The sequence below is a fragment of the Echiichthys vipera genome, assembly GCF_963691815.1.
Source record: "Echiichthys vipera genome assembly, chromosome: 8".
Lineage (NCBI taxonomy): Eukaryota > Metazoa > Chordata > Actinopteri > Perciformes > Trachinidae > Echiichthys > Echiichthys vipera.
In genome coordinates, this window is record NC_139833.1 from 32591394 (window position 1) to 32614932 (window position 23539).

Here is a 23539-nt window from a genome sequence, read left to right on the forward strand (position 1 = left end):
AGGACTCAATGTCGCCCGCTCTGGCCCCTGGGACGCATTTTACTATGGTCCCTGGTTTCACTAAGGTCACGTTTCTCAAAATGGAGCTGCCAATAATCAGTGTTGTTTGCTCAGCAGGTGTGTCACTGAGTGGAGAAAACTTATTTGAAACCGGCTAGCTACCATAGCGTACGACTGAGCTTCCATGGTGCCGAGCCGTGCCTCTAACTCACTGAGCCTTGCCTCCAACGCTACAAATACACTACACTTATTACATTTACCATTATCACTAAAGTAGGCAGAGGAGTAGCTAAACATACGACACTCCGAGCAAGAGAGAGCAGTAGAGAGAATGGGGGCAGCCATCACCAACTGCTAAGCTAAAGTGGCTAACAGTGTGTAACGTTTAACACTTTGGAATTAGCGAGAAAGCGGCTGAAAGAAGGAGAGCTGTGAGCGCTTGAGAAGAACTAGTGGATGTTCAAATGTTAAGCTGTAGTTAGCCGCTGTGGTGAATATTATGGCACAAACAGCTGAATTTAGTGAGAGCAGCAAACAGTGAAACAGTGAGTGACCAACACACAAGCACCAGAAATTACGTAACACGTCAGAATGTCAGCCTCCCAGTTAAAAGCCATATTCAGCATTAGCTGGTTTCCAAGACTTTGTTGCTGAGACAGAAATTTAGATTTTGAAATTCTGACCAATCAGACAATGGACTTTTCGGGAGGGGTCTTTAAGAGAAGAGTGTCCCAGACAGAGGGTGCAGCAGTATGAGAAAAATAAAGTGTTTTGTGAACATTAAAGTATGTAAATATGTTCTAGTAGAAGCACAAAACACACCTGAACCTGAAATCAAGTAGAATAGGTTCCCTTAAAGTCTTTATGTTTTTCATGTTGAGCAGATCAATTTCATCATTATGTGTTGACACCGCTACCAAACCGAAAAACCACACATGACTTTGTTTATGGCCTCAGACATGTGTTACCTTGTTTGTCATCTGTAAGTGTGGATGGGTAGGCCACCCCCGCTGCTGCATTAGTGGGAAAGGTAATGGGCAGCTTCTTCAAATCTACCAACACTCAGGGCCCGTCAACACGAAGACGTGTTTTCCTGTAATCGCACAACTTTAGTATCGTTTTGGCCAACCATCCACACACAGCCGGCGTTTCACTGGTTTCATGTGGATGCAGATATTCCTTGAGTCGAGGCTGTGTGGATGGAAAACCTTTTAAGAACGACGGAGAAAAAAAAGGTTGTTTTCTATCGTGTGGACGTACCCTCAGTAGCATAGTCATTTATGCTATGATTTGACTATGGAGTCACACTTCTGTCTGTATCTTGTATCTTGATATTATTGGATAGCTGCAATACAGGTCAGTTAAAAGCCTGATTAAAAAGGTGGGTCTTGAGCCTCTTTATGATTGATGTTTACTGTAGCATTACTCTCTTACCCCAAAACTGACTGACAAGCCTGATCGCTGGTTACATGAATGGCCACCGCAGTGTGACGTAAGGTTATATTTCTCCAAAGTTTAATTTGTTTTAACTTGTTTTTTTTTTTCTGGCTTCCACTTCGGCTCCCCCCTGCAACCCCCGCCTCTGCAGCCAAAACCCACTACCCCAATTCAAATGAATGGGAGGACTGGTGTTGTTGCCTGAGTGTTTGATGCTGTCTTAATGTGGCTTAAACTATGTAAAGATGCCATTAGTTTACACTTGAAATGTAAAAATAAATATACAAATAGCTTCACAGTGCTCGCTAGTGTGTGTTAGTGGCAGCTACCTCCAAACTGAGAAGCTTGGTAGAGCTGCTGAAGCTGCTTTTCATATGAAATCTTGTATCATATCATATATCTACTTGTGTTTGATACTAAGCAGCTGTTTTCAAGTGTTGTATTGTATTATTGATTAGAAAAAAAAGAGCAAGCCATTTGTATTATTTGTAACTTCAGATTGTGAGACAAGCAAAAACAGACATGAAGAAAATGAACTTAAAAGTGTGTTTTTTCTCTTTCGTGATGTAATTGGCTCACTGTGGCTTCCATTCATGTTTATTAAAGTGCTTTGCTATTGTGAGATCAATAGAAGAGCATGTGAATATGCACACAAATGTACACATGCTCCCACCTAGAAGAGTGCTCTTATTAAAACTCAATGATATTCTTTTTTCTATGGGTTTAGTTTTTAATGAAACACTTATTACATTTTTTATCTCTGTACATTTGCCTCCAACATGACATATATGTGGAAATATGCACAAATGATTAGTTGCTATTGTTGACTGTGAAGTACTCAGTTCCTGTTCCCACAAAAGTCATGAGATGAAAGAAAATGTAAATGTGAGCTTTAATTGAAATTACCAATATCAGTGTCAGCTATGTTCCTTAAAACTGTGTATGTTATTTATGTGTGTCTGAATAAAAGCAAAAGGTGAAATGGTGTGCTGTATTCATATTATTGTTTGCATCAGTAGCTGCAGTACATTGATGTCCTGGGGAAGCTGGAAATCACATCAAGTTTGTGATTAATGTGAAAAAATAATAGCATGTTCTTTGACTAAAATAGGGTCAGGGAAATATGTGTCCCATGTGTGGTGCTGATGGGTAATGTTAAACAAGATGTGAAGATATTTACACTGAGATGAGATTACATCAAAGTCCTGAGAGAAAATTATGGGGACGGGATGATTTAATAACCTGCAGGGCAAAGAGAAGATAGTAAGATGGCATATATCTAATGAAAGAAACATACACAGACAAACTGACTGGTGAATGCAAACAGATGGACATTCTCAGGTGCTCATTTAAACTCAAATGAAACTAATTTTAAAATATGAGGTACTGTGAACTGTATGCAGAAGCATGTCCTTGACCACCCATAGCTGACTCCTAGGTGTAAAGGCAACACAATGCATTTTAAGCAGCCTGCAGGTAAAGGGCAATGTGCACTGGATGATTGAAAGGCGTAAATAGATGTTCTTTATGCGCACCACTTCCAGCCTGAAAAAAACAGCATCTTCCTGAAGGTGTGTCTGAGCTCGGCGCTGCGGAAGGCGTAGATGGCGGGGTCGATGAGGGCATGGCTCATCAGCAGCAACACGTGCAGCTGGAACAGTGATCGATAACACTCACAGTAAGGGTTCATTGGGCACACCATGATGATGATGAGGTGTAGGAAAAACGGTGCCCAACACACCACGAATACTCCAAACAGAATGGTGAGAGTCAGGGCCCCTCTCATGCTGCTGCCCCACCACTGCTGATGACGACACTTCCCACTGCCACTGTTGGGCAGAGCTGCGATCCTTCTGGCATGGATGCGTGCCAGCATGAACATGTAGACGTAGAGGAAGCAGATGATTCCCAAGGAGACAACAAAGAAGACAACAAAGCAGATCATGATGAACTTGGAGGTGAAGAACATGACCATGAGCACTGCTGACATCCCGCATGTAATCCAGATGACACCCAAGATGGCCTTTGTGCGCCGCATTGTCATGATGTTGTGGTATCGTAGAGCATGGAAGATGGTGATGTAACTGGAAGAGAAAAATAATTTCATCATCTGCTCACTTTTGGTGTTAGGTTACACTTGGATGCTTTAATGTTGCACAAATCAACATGTTTTTCTGAAAGTCCAACAGAAATCATATTTAGTCATCCCCTCTTGCAGTCACAAAGGATTTCTGTGTGTTTTTTAAAACTAAAAAAATATTTTTTTAAAAAGGCCCTTAAAAGCCCTCCTCCCTACTCCTAACAGTTTTCACTAACTCTCTCTCTCTCTCTCTCTCTCTCTCTCTCTCTCTCTCTCTCTCTCTCTCTCTCTAAGCAACAACTAGTTTGATGATTCCACCATACTTTCATGCTACACTCACTTTTTATGATTCTAAGCTAAGTTTCAGAGTCAGTCAAACTGAAACTCTGCCTCCAGCAGCGGGTTGGAAGCAGAAGGTGAGCTGCAGCATCCGCTGCCCCAGGGGCTGTCGACTCATCAACAGGGTTCGGAGCAGCGAGCTGGGTCTTCGACTTCTGGCACAGTGTATGAAAACACACTGCCACCTTAAAACTGCAGTTGGAGCTCCAGGGGCAGATGGAGAGCTATACACCTGACAGCAGCGTCTCACTCCGCTCAACGATGCTGAAGTTAGCATCTGTAGGTGCAACCGGCATTCCACAGATGATTGTTCATTTCTGGATTAATTTGGACTCTCAGGATAAAGAGTGTCTGTCCGACCACATGGTCCTTTGTTAAGCAAAACATGGCTGCCATGTTATCCCCTCCCCATGCAGCTCACACCCAGGTGTGAACTTTCCAAAGAGACCCACGTTTCAGGTACTATAGGTTAAGCTGACCCATGACTGATGACCTCACCAGGGGCCTCATGTATCAATGTTGCGTACGCACAAAAATGTGGCGTACGCCATTTTCCACGCCAACGTTCAGATGTATCAAAAGTGAAATGACCGTGGAAATGTGCGGTGCGCCATGCAAACTTCATGGCTGTCGTACGCACGTTTCTACAGCTACTGTTTCGTTGACGACACTGAGAGGTGATGTTGGGAAACTGTTAATTATGTGAAAACAATTCATCCTCAGTGTAATGTGCGCATCAGAGACACATTAATGGACAATTAACACACACGTGTTTGCAATCATATGGATGGATATAAAAGCATGCGCAAAGTAATGAAAAATGGCATTAACAATGGCAGCCTTGGCCTTGTTAGAAGACATCGCAAATGGGTATATCAGACGTGAGGGGTGTTTAGAGAACGGGAATATATGTTGGAAAATGAAGACTGGCTCATGAGTCGTTTCAGGTTGCCGAGGCCAGTGTTACCGGAGCTGTGCGCAGAGCTGCGGCCAGCCCTAGAACGACACACAGCCAGGAGCCAGGGGTTGTCCATTCCCACACAGGTGCTGACCACTCTGGGGTTTCTGGCAACGCATGACTCGTTCATTCTAACCAAAAGCATGGTTGGTAACAGGTTGAAGGCTGGCACGGTGCACGATGGGTGGCTTCTCGGTGAGTAAATAATTTATCCGTTTAATGCGCCCCGCATTTAAACCAGCACAATGCCCGTTTGGGCACGCGCATTCAAATATGTGTATTTGTTTTTTTCCCTGGTGAAAAAAGAGTGGCAGAGCTATCTAGTAAGCCTTTTTGGTCTACTTGTGTTCAGTGTTTGTCTCAATAAACGCGTGCGTAAAGTTGGAAATGTCACACTTCAGTAGCAACGGCGCACCTCTGCAGTCATTAATATAAGTGTGACCAGTCTTGTCAATTCTTGTAATGAAATTGTTTTGTCCTGTTTGTTTTTCCCACGAACAGTAGTGTGATTTTATATATATAGAAATTGAAAGGGCGCTGGCGCTGTCTAGACAGGTCGGGCGGGGTGCTGCTGTACACACCTGAGAAGGTGTGCCGCATCGTGCTGGCCTGTGGTGTCCTGCACAACTTGGCAAACCGCCATAGCATACCACTGCCAGAGCACATTCCCCCCACCAGAGGAACCGGGTGCCGGACCCGTCAACCTCAACCCACCCCACGAAGCGATACGGGCCCGGCAGCATCTGATTTCAACGATGTAAAGAGGCAAGGAAACAATTTACTTTGTAAGTGCATTTATTGCGGGACAAATATCTCCCAGTGCATTGACCATTGATCTAGATGATCACTGACGCCACGGATTGCTCTCATTATTTCCTCCTGTGATTCTAGCACAGCTTGTGGAAGTTCATGGCCAGTCGGGCGGACGTCAGCAGCTGGCGTGGAGTCGCCGGGGCGCGTGGTGCTGGAGTAGCCATTGGAGAAGCCAGGGCACATGGTGCAGAGGGAGGAGCCCTCTCCTATCTCATCGTCTATTGAGAAATAATAATTTAAAAAATGAAGTACATCAAACATGAGTCAATGTGTTTATATCCTGGCAACTTAACGCATGAGCATGTGTAATGTGAGCAGCCTATTGTACGACCAGTATAATGACATTTCTGAGTTTAACACATTTACCTTGAGGATGATCCGTGTCGCCTTCATGGGTCCCCACAATTCCGCTTAGAGCTGGGTCCCCCACAATAGCCGCCACTTTCTGATCAAAGGGGGTCAGTGTCTCCCCTCATGTCCCCCCACCGTTGCGGTGATACTTCGGCGGTGGGCCGAAATCCTCCACTTCACCTCCACCTAAACGTCGGACCATTTTTTTTTATTTCAGTGGGTGTGCGCTGCTCCGACCCCACAGCGTTCACTGCCTCACACACACTCCCACTCAAATTTCTATTTCTTTGTGTTTATCCCTGAAAAGAGGCTACCAAATAAAACAGCTCTTCGGTCTCCACTTCATTTAATAAAATTTCGAGCTCAGACTCGTTGATGTTGCGCTTCTTGCCTTTACTCATCGTTTAAATCTGATGGTGCAGAGAGGGAATCCCCGGTGCAGGCCCTATTTACATTGATTTGCATATTTAAATGGGGGCGTGGACAGGGAGGAGATTAGCACTTCTACATGTGCGCTCAAGTCCACGTTGATTGGGATGTACAAAGGAAAAGTGCTTGGATCCACTCGTATGCACACTTTGATACATCTGATTTTTTTTGTTCTTACGCCAGTTTCTTGATTCTAGTGTACGCCATGTTTTAGTAAGAAATCCACGCAAGTCTTAGTACATGAGGCCCCAGGTCTTTAAAACTGGAAGATGCTCCATTCTTCTTCCTCTTGCCTCTTGTCTCTTGACCTCCCACTTGCTTCCAACTGCATTCCCTTCAAATTCCCCGACTGGTCACTGGCCATGTTGGAGCCCGGCGTTGGCTGCATAGTGACCTGGCCTACGCTGGTGTTTAAAAACAACACAGCAAGGACTTTCTGACCAATTTTTCTTCAACCCAGTCTCCTTAAGCAACCAAGACTGGCATCCAAGAGAAACAGCAACGCAACTTTTCTTCCCTCCTCTCAAGGACAGGTAACTCAATGCAACTGGGCTGCCCCAGATGCTGTCGACTCTTTAGCGGGGTTTGGAACAGTGAGCTGGGACTTCGACTCGGAAAATTGCAGATTACAGAAACCACCTACGATATAGTCTGAGATGCAAACAACAAAGGCTCAGACCAACTAGCCTATGCTTGAATTCCACTTTGAGAGGGCATAGAGTGGAGAAAATTATAGAAAAGGCTCAAAACCAACTCCTCAATAAGCGAATAAGACAGGTCAATTTCACTACTGAAGGGCTTAAAGAGAAAGCGGACCTCTCACTAAAGAAATTGACATCAATCTTACCTTTTTTATATAGAGAAAGTTGTGGATTTCACCCAGAAAGCCCAAATATCTCAACACAACAAGAGCAAAGAAAGACAAACAAAGAAATTTCACAATTTACAATCCCTGAATATTGACAAAAACACAGAAATACTCACTTGGAGGCAAAAAACTGACACTCCAGCACAGGAAGAAACACAAAACAGATGGGCTTAGAATTTTTCAGAAAGAGATCTTTTCCATCCAGAGAAGGAGGTCTTAGCCAAGGGCTTGAACTTTTGCCATGACAACAAAAGAGTTACTCTTAGTGGAGTTGGCCTGTGAACATTCTCATTAGTCCAGGTCATCGTTATCCTCAAAGCAATTTCAGCCAAAAGCAACTGGACTTGGTTATTTGTCTAGGAAGACGATTCACCTCTCATCCAAGAGGCGTCATCAGTTCACATACGCATCTGACCAGGCTGGGACTGGTCCAACTAATTAGTGGAGTTGATTACAGCTACAGAATCTGCTAAAGAAAAACAACCTAACTGGAACTCATCAGCGGGGTTCGGAGCAGCGAGCAGGGACTTCGACTCGGAAAATCGCAGATTACAGAAACCACCTACGGTTTAGTCTGAGATGCAAACATCAACCCCCTGCTTATATGGACTCCCAAAAATCCATAAAGAAGGGGCCCCGCTTAGGCCCATTGTCAGCAGCATAAATCCGGTCACCTACATCATTACCAAGCACATAGCCAATATCCTGGCACCACTTGTGGGCAACACCCCATACCACATCCAAAACTCCATAGACTTTGTTCACAAAGTCTATGAGACTTAAAAATGGATCCAGATGAAACCATGGTATCCTACGATGTGACTTCCTTGGTCACCTGTATTTCAACCATGGTGGTAGATAGTTACCTTCAGATGAGTTAGTGGAAGAAAGAAAAAAGAGAAAACAACAACAAGAATCAAAGTATGGGAGTCCAGATTAGGGATTAGAGATAATACTAAATTGAAGAATCTATGATCATCCCAATTCGGGGATTTGTATAACGTTCCTCAGGGTCTGTGATAATATTACAGGAGGTGAATTGAACGTTCTATTTATTTAATATGCAAATAACCCTTGTTTTACTATTAAATTGGGAGTGAAAAACTTGTCCTCGCCATGGTCGGCTTAACTTTCCACGTTCAGACTTTAACAGGTGTGTCTTCTGAAGAAGTATCACTTCGGCGTTCAGAATTTTGATATAAGTCATAATCTTTGTTCGTTTTAATGCAGCATTCAAGCCCCCCGTGTTCAAAGAGATGAACCTTACCCTTTGCCCACCGGTGGTCCCTCCGTCTAATGAACCAGTCATGTTACAGTGAATGGAAGAAAAGGTATCAGGCCTATTCTAAGACGCAGGCAGCAAAAAAGGAGTGAAATCACAATAAATTATAACAAAAACTTAACAAAACATAAAGCAATGCTACGTGTCCGTACAAAACCAACGAGAAGGGTCTCTTTACCAGCCCCAAATCCCCCACCCTATCTGTGAAAAGACCTAGATCCCTGGCCTGGTCCCGTCCCACCCCCCTCCCAGTCCCTAGAAATGTCATCAACCTCTGAACTAGCTTTCTCACACTGCCCTTTCTGAAGCATCTTACCTCAAAGAGTCCTCTTAGAACCCTTAACTCAACAATTTTCATAATACATTTTACATAACCCTTTGAACCTTAAAAAAATACAGAGATGTACCCTTCCAACATTACGTGAAGAATATATCAGGAATAAGATATTCTGTATATGGAATATTACATGTTAATTATTTACCATTACTGTAATAGGTAAAATCCAGAGCACAACAAAACAAACCAAGTCCTACGCTTGGTTAAGCTCAGCATTAATCAGGACTTACAATAACTTTGCATTTTTCACCTAAATAAAGACTATTAGCTCTGTAAGAATTGCAGCATTAGGAGAATAGAAAAAGGATAAAGCAATGAACTCTTGCATATTTAAGTGTCCCATTAAACTGAAAAATTAGTTTTCAAATTTGTGCAAAAACAGCAAAAGAAAGAAGAGAAATAATAAAAATAATAATGGGAAATAAATAAATGAATAAATTGTCCGAATGCAAAATTATTATTATTATTACATTATTATTATTTAATTCGCTGAAGGAAAGTGTCTTTGTGCGGAGCAGCCTAGCCCTGTAGTGCCCAAGGCAAAGGCACAGCTAGCGCGATAGCAACTTGCTAACGCAATGAGCAGCTACCAGTAAAACAATTTCACTGTCACATGTTATTTAAAACAGTTAAGAATTAAGATAACCGGCTAAGCTAGTTGGGCCTCTGGCTTTGTTTGAGGAGGCTAACCGGGAAGAGTAGTGAGGGCCTGAGGGAGAGGTTATACAGTTCTACCATCACGACCTGTATTTGTATGCGCGTTCTTCAGCCACCTCTGGAGCGTAATCCTCGAAGATCTGGACAGGGGCTCCTTGATATTCCCTCTTCTTTTGTGGGCCTGTAGTATGATTAAGTCCTTAATCTGATAGCTGTGCAGGCAGATAATCACAGGCCACAGCCTCGAACCTGGTTGTGGCTATCAGCTAAAGCGACCACCCTTGCCTCCAGGGCCCGAATACGCTGGTCATCTGAATCTGCACTAGTTCCCAGTGAAACAATACATTGTCCATGATCTGACAAAGTGGTCTGTATTTTCTCCAGTCTTTTCTCCAGGGCAGCAAAGGAGTTTTTAAGATCATCCGCTATGTTAGGTCCATGAGCTCGTGTCGGCACAGGGACTTGGAGGAACTTCATTAACGTTTTTCTTTGTCGGTTTCGTTGCTTTTGACATTATTCTTGGTAACACGATGTGAAACTGAGTTTATAAAATGTCAGTTCATACTTGGATTGTTGAGGGTATAAGAAAAATATGTATTTTTTTGCGAAGTTGAGTCATGGAGGACGGAGACTACACCGCTCTCGCATTCTCGCCAAACCGGAAGTCAGAGGTGCAAACTTTTACCGAACATATAAACTTAGTGGACAGAAACATCAAGTTCACCAGAGAAGAAGTCAAGGACAACATTTTGCCTTTTATTAGACTGTTATGTCCATATGGAGAATGACACATTTGTGTATGCAGAAAACCCACTCATACAGATTTACTGTTTGACACCCACCACCCCCTGGAACACAAGCTTGGAGTTATCAGAACCCTGCAACACAGAGCTGATAATGTACCCACCAGCTCACAGGCCCAAGGGGAAGAACGCAGGCGACCTCACAACTTGTGGCTACCCCAGCTGGACCTTTGTGAAAAGGGCAGCGGGCTTCCAGAAAGACAATCAAAGTGGCTGAATAAGAAAAGGAAAACAAGGGAAACAACATTGTCATCCCGTATGTTGCTGGGGTGTCAGAGAAACTCAGGAGGATTTTTAACAAACACTGCATCCCTGTGTATTTCAAACCCAGTAACACACTCAGACAGAGACTAGTACATCCCAAGGACAGAACACCACACACCCACAAAAGCAATCTGGTTTATGCTGTCCAATGCAACAAGGAATGCAAAGATCTCTACATTCCAGAAACAAAACAACCACTGCATAAACGCATGGCCCAACACAGGAGAGCTAACTCCTCAGGCCTGGACTCCGCTGTCCACTTACATCTCAAGAAGAAAGCCCACTCCTTTGATGACAACAATGTCCACATCCTGGACGGAGAGGACAGATGGTTTGAAAGAGGAGTAAAAGAGGCCATCTATGCAAAAGTAGAGAAACTATCGCCAAACAGAGGAGGAGACATGAGACACCACTTATCTCCAATTCACAATGCTGCCCTTTCATCCCTTCCCAGGAGAGTCAACAATCTATCCTCAAAGAACAGCTGTTCACAAATGGCCTCCTGGGACTCCAACGACGGTCATTATGACCCAATAGAGCACTAACAACTACACTAACAACGACTGTCACTCCAACAACGGTTCTTGGCACTTGGAGCACAAAGGGTTCCGGTGACATCATCAGCCTTGTGAAAGGTTAAATACCTGGATCTCCACACCAGATAGTTGGACCAGTCCCAGTCTGGTCAGTTGCGTACATAAACTGATGAAGCCTCTTGGATGAGAGGTGAAAGGTCTTCCTAGACAAATAACTAAGTCTAGTTGCTTTTGACTGAAATTGCTTTGGGGATAACGATGACAAAGACAAATGAGAACATTCATTCATTCATTCATCTTCGACCGCTTATCCCGGGGTCGGGGTCGCAGGGGGGCTGGAGCCGATCCCAGCTGACATCGGGCGTAAGGCGGGGTACACCCTGGACAGGACGCCAGTCTATCACAGGGCACATAGAGACGGACAACCATTCACACCTAAGGGCAATTTTTAGAGTCATCAATTGTCTTTGGATTGTGGGAGGAAACCGGAGTACCCGGAGAAAACCCACGCAGACACGGGGAGAACATGCAAACTCCACACAGAAAGGCCTAGGCCGGGATCAAGGGAATGATCGGATATTGAAGTTCCGGTATACATGAGCAGGGTTTGAATGAGAAAATGACGGTACAGTCAGGGGCTCTACGCCAACATACAGTTGGACTGAATACGTCTTTTTAAGGTTCACCTTTGTCAAAATCACACGACTTTTGGACAGAATTACGACGGAAACAGGTCTTCTTGGTAGGGATGTAACTAGCGAAATCCTCCCTCGGTTTAAAGGTAACGCTCTACAGTTGTTGTTGTTTTCACATTGTTTTCAGCGCTGTTGCTTCCTGGTTTATTCTATTTCCGGGTGAAAAACCACACCTGCAGGGGGGGGGGCACACATACGCAGATGAGAAATCCAATTATAAGCCGGGTAAAGTGTTAACATGTATGAGAACACCAGTTTACATTGTGTTTGAGAAACCTGAGTATGCCCTTAACCCGGATATAATTGGGTTTTTAAACTGCATGTAAACGCACTGATTGAGAGAATTCAAGCAGCGTCCACATGAAACCAGCTAAAAACACTGTAATACACATGCCAGGCCTGGATGTGGTGCTGTAACTGACACAGAAATGCACCAACAACCAATTTAGTGACTTATTCAGAGCATCAGGGAAAAGGGAGAAATATGCCGTCGGCCTAATTCATTCCCATGCATGTGGCTGAGAGTCCAGTATAGAGTCTATGGGTCCGTCTCGATCCTCTCATGAACCAGCATTGTTGTTGTTATTTGACACCGCAGAGGTTAGAGGTCAGAGGTGGGGCGATGACGGCATTGTTAAACAAAGTATGAGGTTCCACTGTCCTGACGACAACGCCATGGGGGGGCGTTTTCAAATCTTCCCACTCTGGGACCCAGTTTTTAAAGATGCCGTTTTCCGGCTCCGATAGCGGCAGCTGTGTGTGGATGGTCGACCAAAACGATACTAAAGTTGTGCGGTTACAGGAAAACGCATTTCCTGTGCACAGGCCTGTAGGTGTCCATTCGTACCGTGCCCCGTGCTTTAGGGTGATTGTCCCCCCTTGCCCCTTTCCCCGCCCAGGCCCGATTGTACTCGCATCACTTGAAATGATCTGGGCTCCAATGCTTCTTGCTCATACGTCAACATCCTTCAGAGATTTACTTTTGTCAGACTGTTTTTAAATATTTTCATCTGACCAAATCTGCTGCAAACACTCCACCTCTGCATCAGACCCCGGCACGTTTTTTTTTTCAAATGTCCGTCCCGAGGAACATCCATCCATCTTTGCTCGTCCCTATCGGGGTCACGGAGGGGCTGAAGCCGATCACAACTGACATCGGGTCTGACGCACGGTACACCCTGGACAGGATGCATCAAGAGAAACAGATGCCTAAAAACAGACATCAGAACTGTCACTCCTGCCCGTACTGCATCCGGGCTTTACTAAAGTCCCTCCGCCTGAGCGCGGAACAGTTGTACTCACACTGCTCAAACGACTTTAGCTGTGAAGCGTGCTTGGGCATGGTACGGACGGACAGTGTGAGTGCGCCCTTACTGTGTGTCTTGTTTGCATTTATTCATTTGTAAATAAATATTTGTGTTTAAAATATGTCTGTTTATTTAATATTACACAAAGATGGATTTGCCAATCTCTTCTGTGTAAGAACTCCCAAATCCTTCAACCGACTAGCTCATGACATAAAGATTTTGTTCGTAATTATTATGTTAATTATTAATCATTATCAGAAATTAATAGTTTAGTATATTTCATGAGATTTTTAATTAGTTGTCACTTTCCCTTATTTACTAGCAGATGACACGATGAACACATATTACATACTTATTGCCACAGTCAGAGAGAAAAACAGAGAATTTCTCAATACATAAAATTTGGAACAAACCAATGGCTCAGAAAAACAGCACACTTATGTGCACGACTCATGGGCAGACAGGTTTAGACTAAAGTTCCCATTTACTGAAATGAGTAAACAGGCAAGTGTCGAAACCAGGTAGGCAGCCAAAACAGAGATAATAATCCAAAAAGGGGACAATCATGAATAAGTCATACAGTGTGGCCTTGACCTACTCTATATGTAAAGTGGTTTGAGATTACTTTTGTTATGATTTGGCACAGTAAATAAAAGGGAATTTAATTGAATCATCATTTGCAGCCTGCCCTATAAAGACTGCACAGTGAAATGCCAAATATTGTGTATAGGCTGAGAAACAACAGGCAATTGCTTCAGAAACCATTGGGTAAACAGTTGTAGTTGTTCCAAGAAGGTTTTCACAGAAACAAGTGAAACAGACTAGAGGACTGCCTATCAGTGGCTTTCATAGCCTTGCAGTCTCTCTCCCGTAAAGACCTGACGTGGTGACAGTGAACATGTCACAGCACATCTGGCTGAAGTCAACAAGTCCAGAAGGTGGACATTTGGATAGTGTATGGCAGGGAATACAGAGCAGACAACATACTGAGTAATAGGAGCTGGCAGGAGTCATGGCATGCACTTTATGAAACAAGATGGCTTTAGATCAGATAGCAAAACTCTATGATGAATCCACTGTGCACTACCTACACCGTACAAAAATATTGAAAAAGTTTGCAACAATAATGTGAATTTTTTAAAAGTGAAATTTTCACTAAATGGATTTAAGTCATGTTTTGTCACTTCATGTCATTAAACCATACTGACATGATCTGAAATAAGAGGCTGCCTGGAAAGAGTAAAAATATATGGAAAACATGGAAGTTATGGTATTCATGCAGAAAACACTACAGTGGGACATTAATAAGCTGTGGATCTATGAGTTAGAGCCCAGAAAAAATTTCATATTGTTCCAAATTCTCCACCGATTCATAGTTAGTGAGACCTGATACTTTGGATTTAAATATGAGCAGAGGATAATTGGTTATAAGGTCCACAATCCACAGAGAAACTGTTCAAAACAGCCAGCACAGCAGTACACAGATCAGATAAATCATTTGACTCTTTGTTTTACACCCTACTGTAAACCTCATATTGTCAAATACAGTATATACTTTAGAAAATCTGTAAACTAAAACATTTGTGTGTAAGTCCAAGCCCTCCATACATACATACCGGTCCACAGCAATAGCCAGGAAACTGAAAATGGAGCCCACAAACGACATACACAGCAGGGAGTCCAACACATCGTCCAGCTTTTTCTCAGAGGAACCCTTCTTCTCCAGCTGTCCTGCATTGGCAAACCCAATCATCAGGTTCTCCCAGGTTTTAGTGAGGCTGGCGATGCTATTAAAGGCCGCCAGGCAGCAGATGAAGCAGTACATGGGCGAGTGGAGGTTCCTGTTCCGTATGATGGCTACCACAACCAGCAGGTTCTCGACCAGGCTCACCACACCAATGGTGAAGAAGACAGAGACAGGGACCTTCAAATCGGGGCAGTCTGACTGATTGGCTATGGTAGCGTTCATAGTTAGCCAAGATGGTGTTCTGTCAACATTAAAGAAGTTATTTACATGGAAAATGCAGCTCCCTAGTCATAGGGTTAAGTCCACAGAATGTGGGAAACCATTTTTGTTCACATGGGATCTTGTGTCATGTCTTCTGATCAAACTGCAGGTTACTTTAGATTGTGTGAAGGTTAGTCTCGGGCTTTTAGAGCAGCTTAATCTCGTGTTCGATAATACCTTAATGTTCTACTCTGGTCAGTGTAGGTTATGAGATGAGTAAAACTTGAGATTCACTCAGACCTAAAATGGTGGTGGCGGCGTTCTCAGATGACACAGTGTGACTACTATCTCTGCATGGTAATGCCAAACACAAGAATGCAAGCAACAATCTGCTCACTGCAGATGTTTTGTCACAAAATGTCTGTTTCAAACACCGCGTACGTACTATTTTAAGATGGTGGTGGGGCTTGGCTTTTGGCACAGCTCAGTCATAATCTACAGCCATGTAGCTGCATCTGTAACTGTTTGGCTGCTTACACAAGGGACATACAATGGGTTTTTTTCTGTAGGTGTTTTTCCTCTGGCAGTGAGTGTTTGTCACGGGGCTTACAGATGGAAAGACAATTACTGTCTCAAGTGGTAACATGAGATTGCAGTGCAGTGGGTGGTTTAGATTGCTGGTCTTTCGAGCCGTCGATCAATCCTGTCTGCTTTCTTAGAGAGCCTGGCCAGAATGTTTGCTTGATGCATCGTCTGTTGGAAGACAAATTCAAATTTAGTAAAATCACCAGGTGTAATCCTCCTGCTTCTATTGAATGTGTTGCATATATTCAGTGATCTCCCTCCCAATGTTTTACATGTGGAATTCAGTCTGAATCATGTAGCATTTGGACTTCAACAATGATCCTTCCATTACATCTGTAATCTGATGCCAGCGTGTTCTGCCTTTCAACTTGGACATATTTAGTTCCACCTTTGTAATTGGACAATGTTCTTACAGTTATGATAAAGGAACATTCTTATCATCACAATTATGAGTAAAATTAAGTTCCTGATGATTTTAATTATTATACCAAGCTTTTATCCAAACACGTGTGATCCCACTGTTCTTGTCAAAAAGTAGTCCCAATGTTTTTAGTAAAACCAAAGAAGCTGCATTAAATCCAAGAAAATAAGTGTTTAAACCACTAACTTCTCACCATGGAAATGACAGTGCAAAAGCATATATGTAAAGTGAAATAAAATGTGAATAATCTTTTTGTGCTTTCAGATAAAATTTTAATCATGTCTGAAACAAATTCCACAGCAGTCCATGGTTTTTGCCTGCCTATTTCTGAATCTATAGGAGAGAGAGAAGAACAAGGTTCATATTTTTTTTCGGACTGAGTTCACAATCAAAACAAGACCAAAGAATAACACACATAATTGTCTCATTGGGCTAGCATCTGTTGATGACGGCGTTGCATTTAGGTGAGCTAGTTTCAGGGTTCTGGTGATGTGGACTGTGGCTCACTGTCAGGGTGAGACACTTGATGGATCTGAGCCCAAACTAAGAATATTTGTTACACCTGTACTTTTCCTGTGAAGATAAATGAAAATGTCAGCTGTGAGAAAGTCCTATAGGACAGTGGCATATTTTGATGAGGGGCATTGCAGTGGATGTGCAATGAAGGGTCCAACTATCACAGGACTCCAGAGATCATCAAAAATGTAAAAGTGCCCCGTAGGCTCCTCCTTCTCAAACGATATCACAACCTTAAAACATACTGTTAATTCATCTTTCCTTACTTAGCCTACTCGTATGGCCTTATCACCGCAGTCAACCCAACCTCATAACCAGTTTTATCAATCAATCAATCAAGTTTTATTATAACACAATCGATTTCTCTAGATATTATCTTTTCCCCCTCCATATCTTAAAATGTGGTATCTCCTGACAAGACGACAGAGGTCAGAGCTGGGTCATTATTGTTATAGCATATTTTTTTTGTATTGTTTTGTTTTGCTAAGCTACTTAACTAAAATGAAAAGGAAGCAAATAACTTAAGAATAATTTTTTATCCAAAAAAAGGCATGTGATGGGTCAAATGTTGCTCCAGCAGCGGAGGGAGGAGGAACAGGTAGTGAAGGTGGGATTCATGCTGTTACCGAGGCTGTTAGCCACTCCAGCACCTGCGCTGGGGATGCAGATGCTAACAGGAAGATGGAGACTACATGCATGGAGGCTGAGAACTCGTCCCCACCAATTTCTCAGATTGAAATAGCTGGATCAGACTTGGACACTTGAGATGAAGGACGTGGAGGAGAAAAACATCAGGTTGGCTTTGACACAACTCGACACCATGTCTGTCGCCTTTTCAGAGGTCATAAAACTATTTCAGATTGCAGCAACAATTCCAGTTTCCACTGCATAAACAAAAGGTTCTTCTCTGTTTTAAAACAAGTCAAAACCTACCTGCGGACCACTATGGGCGATGACAGGCTAACACACCTTATGTTAATGGCTCATAAAATCACTGGACCCAGATGAACTTTTAAATGACTTTGCCCGTTTGAGACCTCGGCGTTAACCATGGATGGATTCATTATGAAAGTTCATCTTAAGGCAAGATACATCTAATAAATCTATTTTTAAAAATATGATTTATCTTTTCTTCTCCCTCCCTCTCCTCTTTGTATATGGACTCTAACTGTTTTTAAGCAAGTCAAAGTTGACCAAGTATGTTTACGTGATATTGTTGCAATTACATAGTAAATGAAGTGAACAGAGTGAGTGTAATTGTGTTTGTCAGAAAGGCTATTACTGCTCTCTAACCCTGCTGCTTGCTATCCATGACTGAATTGATTGATTGACGTGCGTAGTTAAGTGTTTGTGTCCATAGATGTGTTAGCAGGATGTGAGTGAGACTGTATTTGAAAAAGTTAAAATTTTCCTAACCACATAGATAAGCTACTAAGCAGACTTGTCACTTTTGTTATGATTATTTGCTGGGTATGTATATTGATTGATACTGCAGTTAAGTCATGTGACTGGTAAACTTGCCAGTTTTTCAACCTTGGGGTCCCGACCCAACCTGGGGTCGCCTGGAATTTAAATGGGGTTGTTGGAAATGTCTAGTAATTGATGAAATATTACCGATTTTTTTTTAATTCCTTTAAAAAAAAAATTAAAACACTACAAATAATCTTAAACTGTCTTCTATTCTTTCACTGATTTAAAACTTGTTCAAATATAATGCAGCATATACAAATATCTGAGCTTTGACCACGGCGATCACGTCACTGCACAGTTACGTTACTTGAGTTACGCAGGCTTCAACCAAACTTGCAGTGAGAGTAGGCCCTGCAAAAACAGCTCCAAGAGGAACAGACAACAAAGAGACAGAGAAAATATGACCAAAGTTTCATACAGTTTGGATTTACAAGTGTGATGGAAAGTAACGAGGAGAAGCCGAAATGTCTGCTGTGTGGTAACGTCCTGTCTGCCGAGAGTATGAAACCCAACAAACTCAAGAGACACTTTGAGACAACACACAAGGAGCATGTCAGCAAACCAAGATCTTTTTTCGAAAAGAAATTTCACAATTCCACTTCAAAAAGACTGTGACTGTTAGTTAACGGGCCCTGAAAGCGTCTTTGGAGGTGAGCTATCTCATTGCTAAGGATACCATTGCTGAGACATTAATATTGCCAGCTCCCATGGAAATGGTAAAGACAATGTGCGGGGAGGAAGAAGCTCAAAAACTGAAGGTCATACCACTGCCTGACAACACGGTGAAAAGAAGGATTGATGCAATTGCTCATGACCAAGAGAGCACGCTGACAGAAAAACTTCGTCATTCCCCAGCTTACGCTCTTCAAATGGACATTAGCATAGAGGGAAAAAATGCCCATGCTTTGACATTTGTTTGTTACATGCAAAATAATACCATTCACAAGGATATTTTGTATTGCCTCCCTCTACCTGGACATGGTACTGCACAAGCAATGTACAATGTCCTTAAGGATTATATGGAGAAAAACAGAATTTCCTGGGAGCGTATGGTGGGATTTAGCACAGAGGGAGCTCCATCTATGGCAAGACGGCGAAATGGTTTGCGGACACATATAACTCAGATAGCCCCATCTGCAATATGGAATCACTTTGTGATTCACCGTGAACAACTGACATCTAAAGAACTGAGTGTGGCCATCGCAGACATACTGCAGCAGGTCGTAACCATGGTGAATTACATCAAGCCACATCCTCTGCGCTCACGTCTGTTTGCAACACTGTGCGCCGACATGGGGTCTGAATATGACAACTTACTATTTCACACTGAGGCAGGCATGGTGGTTGTCGAGATGTAACATGTTGGAGTGGTTTTTCAAGCTGAGAAAAAGTTTGACTGGGTAGAGACCCATTTCACATTGAGGCAGGCGCAGTGGACCTTCCTGCCACTGCTGTAGTACAGCTGATTGAACTTTCCTATGACAGAAATTACATTTGCGAGTTACAGTGGAGGAATTCTGGTTTGGAGCAAAAGATGAGTACCCAGAGATCTCACTGTGTGCTCTAAAACGGTTGGTTTCTTTTGGAAGCACATACTTGTGTGAAGCTGGATTTAGTGCTCTCGTTTGTATGATATCAAAGTACCGCTCACGACTGGATGTTACATCAGAGATGAGATGCGCTCTGTCTACTACAGCACCTGACTTTAAAAGGCTGCAGCGAGGTGCGCAGGCTCAGCCATCCCATTAAATATGGTGAGGGGACTTTCTTTCTTTCAAATGTTCACCGTGGCCAGGCTAAGATGCAGCAGTAGTTGTTTTTTGTTTATTTACATAATTCCTTATATGAGAGAGACTGTTTGCTCAGTAGGCCTTTTCATATTCAGCCATGTGAATACAGCCACCCTGATCAGAGAAAATACAATTGTCACTTTGTGCACAAATCCTGGCTACTCAACACAATATAACAAACCTGATCAAAAACTATCAAGTCCCATTGAGATCAAAAATCTCTTTTACAAGGGAGACCTGGCCAAGTTAACAGCCGTACAAAATGTAAAAACTTTATAAAAAACACATATGATATACAAATGACCATAAAACAGAATGACAGCTATTCAAGCACAATGGCCTCTCTAGAAAAAATATTATTCACTGCATTCTTTATGATATTCTTAAAAGCATTAATAAATATGAAAATTTTTCAGTTTAAAAGTATTTCGGAGATTTTTCCATGCATGGTATGAATATGCGGTTTTACCAGAGTCTAACGCCAGAGGTACATGCTTGACAGCCAGAAGGGTACTGAGGGATTCTGGAAGTAATGGATTGGATTTATATAGCGCCTTTCTTAGTACTCAAGTACTCAGTACTCATTCCTAGAGGTGGTAAACTGATGGAGGCGTGGCTTCAAATCAGTGCCTATGGCCCCTCCGACCCCCTCCTCAAACATACAGCAGTCAGACACATACACACGAGGCAAGCTGGGTGAAGTGTCTTGCCCAAGGACACAATGACCATGACACAAGTAGCGCTTTATAGATAAACATATACCAGTGTTGCTGTCTACGAATAGTTAATGATGTCCAGCGAGCTAAATTATAGAGAATGCAGTGGTGAATGAAAGATTAAGCATTTGTAATGAAACATAGAGAAGCATAATACACTGAATCGAGGCTCCTTAAAGTGGATGCTGAATGCATTTACAGTATATCACCATAATGTCCAGCTGCTACTTTAAACAGTGTTACACAGTTAAAAATGAAAATGTGTTACACAGTTAAAAATGAAAATGTGTTGTGTTTGGGGTTGAGCCGGCTGATATACAGCAACAGGTGTAGGGTTTTATCGATTACCTTCAGAAAAAACAAAATGTATCCAGCAGGACATGTGGCTGAGGTGGTTAGAGCGAGTGGACTTGGTCAAAAGTACAAGTTCTACAGAGAAGACTCTTCAGGGCTAACAGGGCAGACTGGAAACAAACCTCCATCATCGTGTTTGTGAAGACATTTTCTCCCAGAGTACCGATCTGTGTCTCCAGACAGACAGTTTTTGGCTAAATTCTATCAAACTTTCTGTTTAACCTACAAATATAAATTATGGTGTAATGTTAAGAGTTAATTTAATGTAGTTAAACTAAAGTCTAACTTCTTATCTTTGTAACCAAATATCAATGATGGTGTAATGTTTAGAGTTAATTTAATGGTGTTAAACTAAAGTCTAACTTCTTATCTTTGTAACCAAATATCGATTTAACGGCCCTAATTTATCTTTGTGTTAACCAAAGTGGTCAAAAGGACGCTAACACCGGTGAATTAGCTGTGTGCTACACTCGGCCCTAGTCGGACATCCCGATCACCTCACCATTAACACTGGGAGCTGCTGGCCGTCGACATTGACATCAATGCTGTCAAAACATCCAGGACCATACTTCAGTCCTTCACAATAAAATGACATGCTCTAACAGCTCCAAAATATATTGTAAAGTCTTAAAGTCATTTTTAATGTAAACCACCACTTGAGCCGCTCAGGAAGAGCATCGCCCAAACTTTCTGACTGCTTTCTCTCATCAACGTCACTTTAGTTTACTAATTTGACATGGAAAAATTCATGTACAAATATGAAACTTCTCTTGTTGATTCTTAGAAGTGTGTAAATAAATTCTACTTCCACTTCAGTGCATATCACACAGTAATTCAAGCCATTACATCTGGTTAAATGACACGGAAGGGTTTGTTTACTAGTGGTGCCATCGGAGAATGCTTCGGCTTTTGCCACCCAGAAGAACGAGTATTGTTGTTGTGACTTCATGGTGAATTGTCGTATACACTACTACTTATAAGAAGATACCCTTTCAATCAATGTAAAAAATCCTGTATTGTCAAAGTTTTGCCATCGAGCTTTTGATAAAATCATAAACTTTGTTTTCTGGGCATTTAAAGCCAACTGAAATTAGACAATGGTGCCATCTGCATACAAATGCAATTAAGCTTGACTGTGTAGGACCCCGAGAGGAAGTGCTGGTTAATGAGTTCTTTGTGTCTGGTTTTTCTGCTCAGCGTCACAGGAAGAGAGCGGGAGATAAGACGTTTTTATACTTGTTTCAATATGAGATAAGGTGTGTTTTACAACCTCAAACCCTCCTAGGGTAGTTAAAACCCAGAACTCCAGGATGAAGGACCCTTTTATCCTAAATCAATGTCAAATCTGACCGCAATTCGAACTGGAGGATCGGTCTCTGTGTGGAGACAGAGGGACTTTCATTGATAAGGTCTAAAACAATAGAACTTGGCGTAAAAGTTTGAAAAACAGTTAAAGTTTGATGTTTCAGGCTGTTCAAAGACATTCTTGCAAATGTGTTACAGTATATGCATTATTTGTATCTTGTTGTGATTATGTTTATGTGGTTTCAGAAGTGCAAAGTCTCTGTCTAATTCCTGAAATATCTTGTGTTTTAATAATAGGCCGTTTTTACAGATATCTGTATCTGTTAAAACTGTCTGCCTAAAGATTAATAACTAAAAATCAATCAGAGTTAGTTTAATCTTCCCTGTTAGAATTCCGGCATAATAAAGCAGTTAATTCGCTATACAGGGTTGGGTCAGAAATAGCCCCTTCTCATCCCCCCCCCCCCCCCCCTTCTTCCGTAGAAAAGAAAGAGACTGCTGTCTCTCACTCTCTTCTGCTTTTTTTCTCTCTCTTCGCACCTCTGACCCCCTCTTTTACTTCACCTCCTGCACTTCTCTCTTCTCCCCCTCTTCTGCGCTTCCTGCGTTTTGTTTCTTTTGTTTAACTTTGTTAACCCAAAGTTAGTTGCTTTATATTTAGTTTTCTTGTGTCGTGGAAATTTTCTGCTCTTGGTGAAGTATGAAATAACAAATTCTTGCCGGCCGACAAAGTTTATTTTCTTTGCAAAGAAAAGGTCAATTGACATGCGAGCGGCTCGAATGAGGAAAGACCGTGAGCATAAAGAAACGTTGAACATTTATACCTGAGGGAAAGCCCACCCCTTGAATGTGTATTACATCCTTTGTCTACTGTGGGGTTGGCCAGCCCAGACATCCTGTGGTTTGATCAAGAGGTCTAGTCAACACGGTTCACACTCTTGTCCTTTCACAGACATCCTGCCGTATAATTAAGAGGTCTGATCAACACAGTTCAGAATGCAAAAGGGTTGAATACATCATGGGATAGTGAGCGGTTGACTGTCTCTGAAACTTGAAATGCCATTACAAGGTCTAGACATTAAAATACACAAATGGGTAGAAAAGAAAAAGGGATCTGATATCTTGGGGGGAAAACCTTCTGTTCTGCCTGTCTGAAAGGCTTTTCAAGGAAAAAGGAATATTCAAATTTACCATTACGCTTGTGAAAATATTTTCATTTTAATCTATTTTTATCGCGCAACTTTCTAAGTTTTCTACGCCACGTTTTCATCTTTTCTA

General features: G+C 42.3%; 1 protein-coding gene across 1 annotated transcript; it reads right to left on the reverse strand.

Annotated features, from left to right (window-relative positions):
* Window positions 1-2962: 2962 nt before the first annotated feature.
* On the reverse strand, window positions 2963-15125 carry mc2r (melanocortin 2 receptor; the record flags this gene model as incomplete). The annotated part of the gene is made up of 2 exons (XM_083918545.1): window positions 2963-3521; window positions 14773-15125. 2 exons carry the CDS (start codon window positions 15123-15125, stop codon window positions 2963-2965), a joined length of 912 nt encoding a protein of 303 aa, XP_083774671.1.
* Window positions 15126-23539: the final 8414 nt, after the last annotated feature.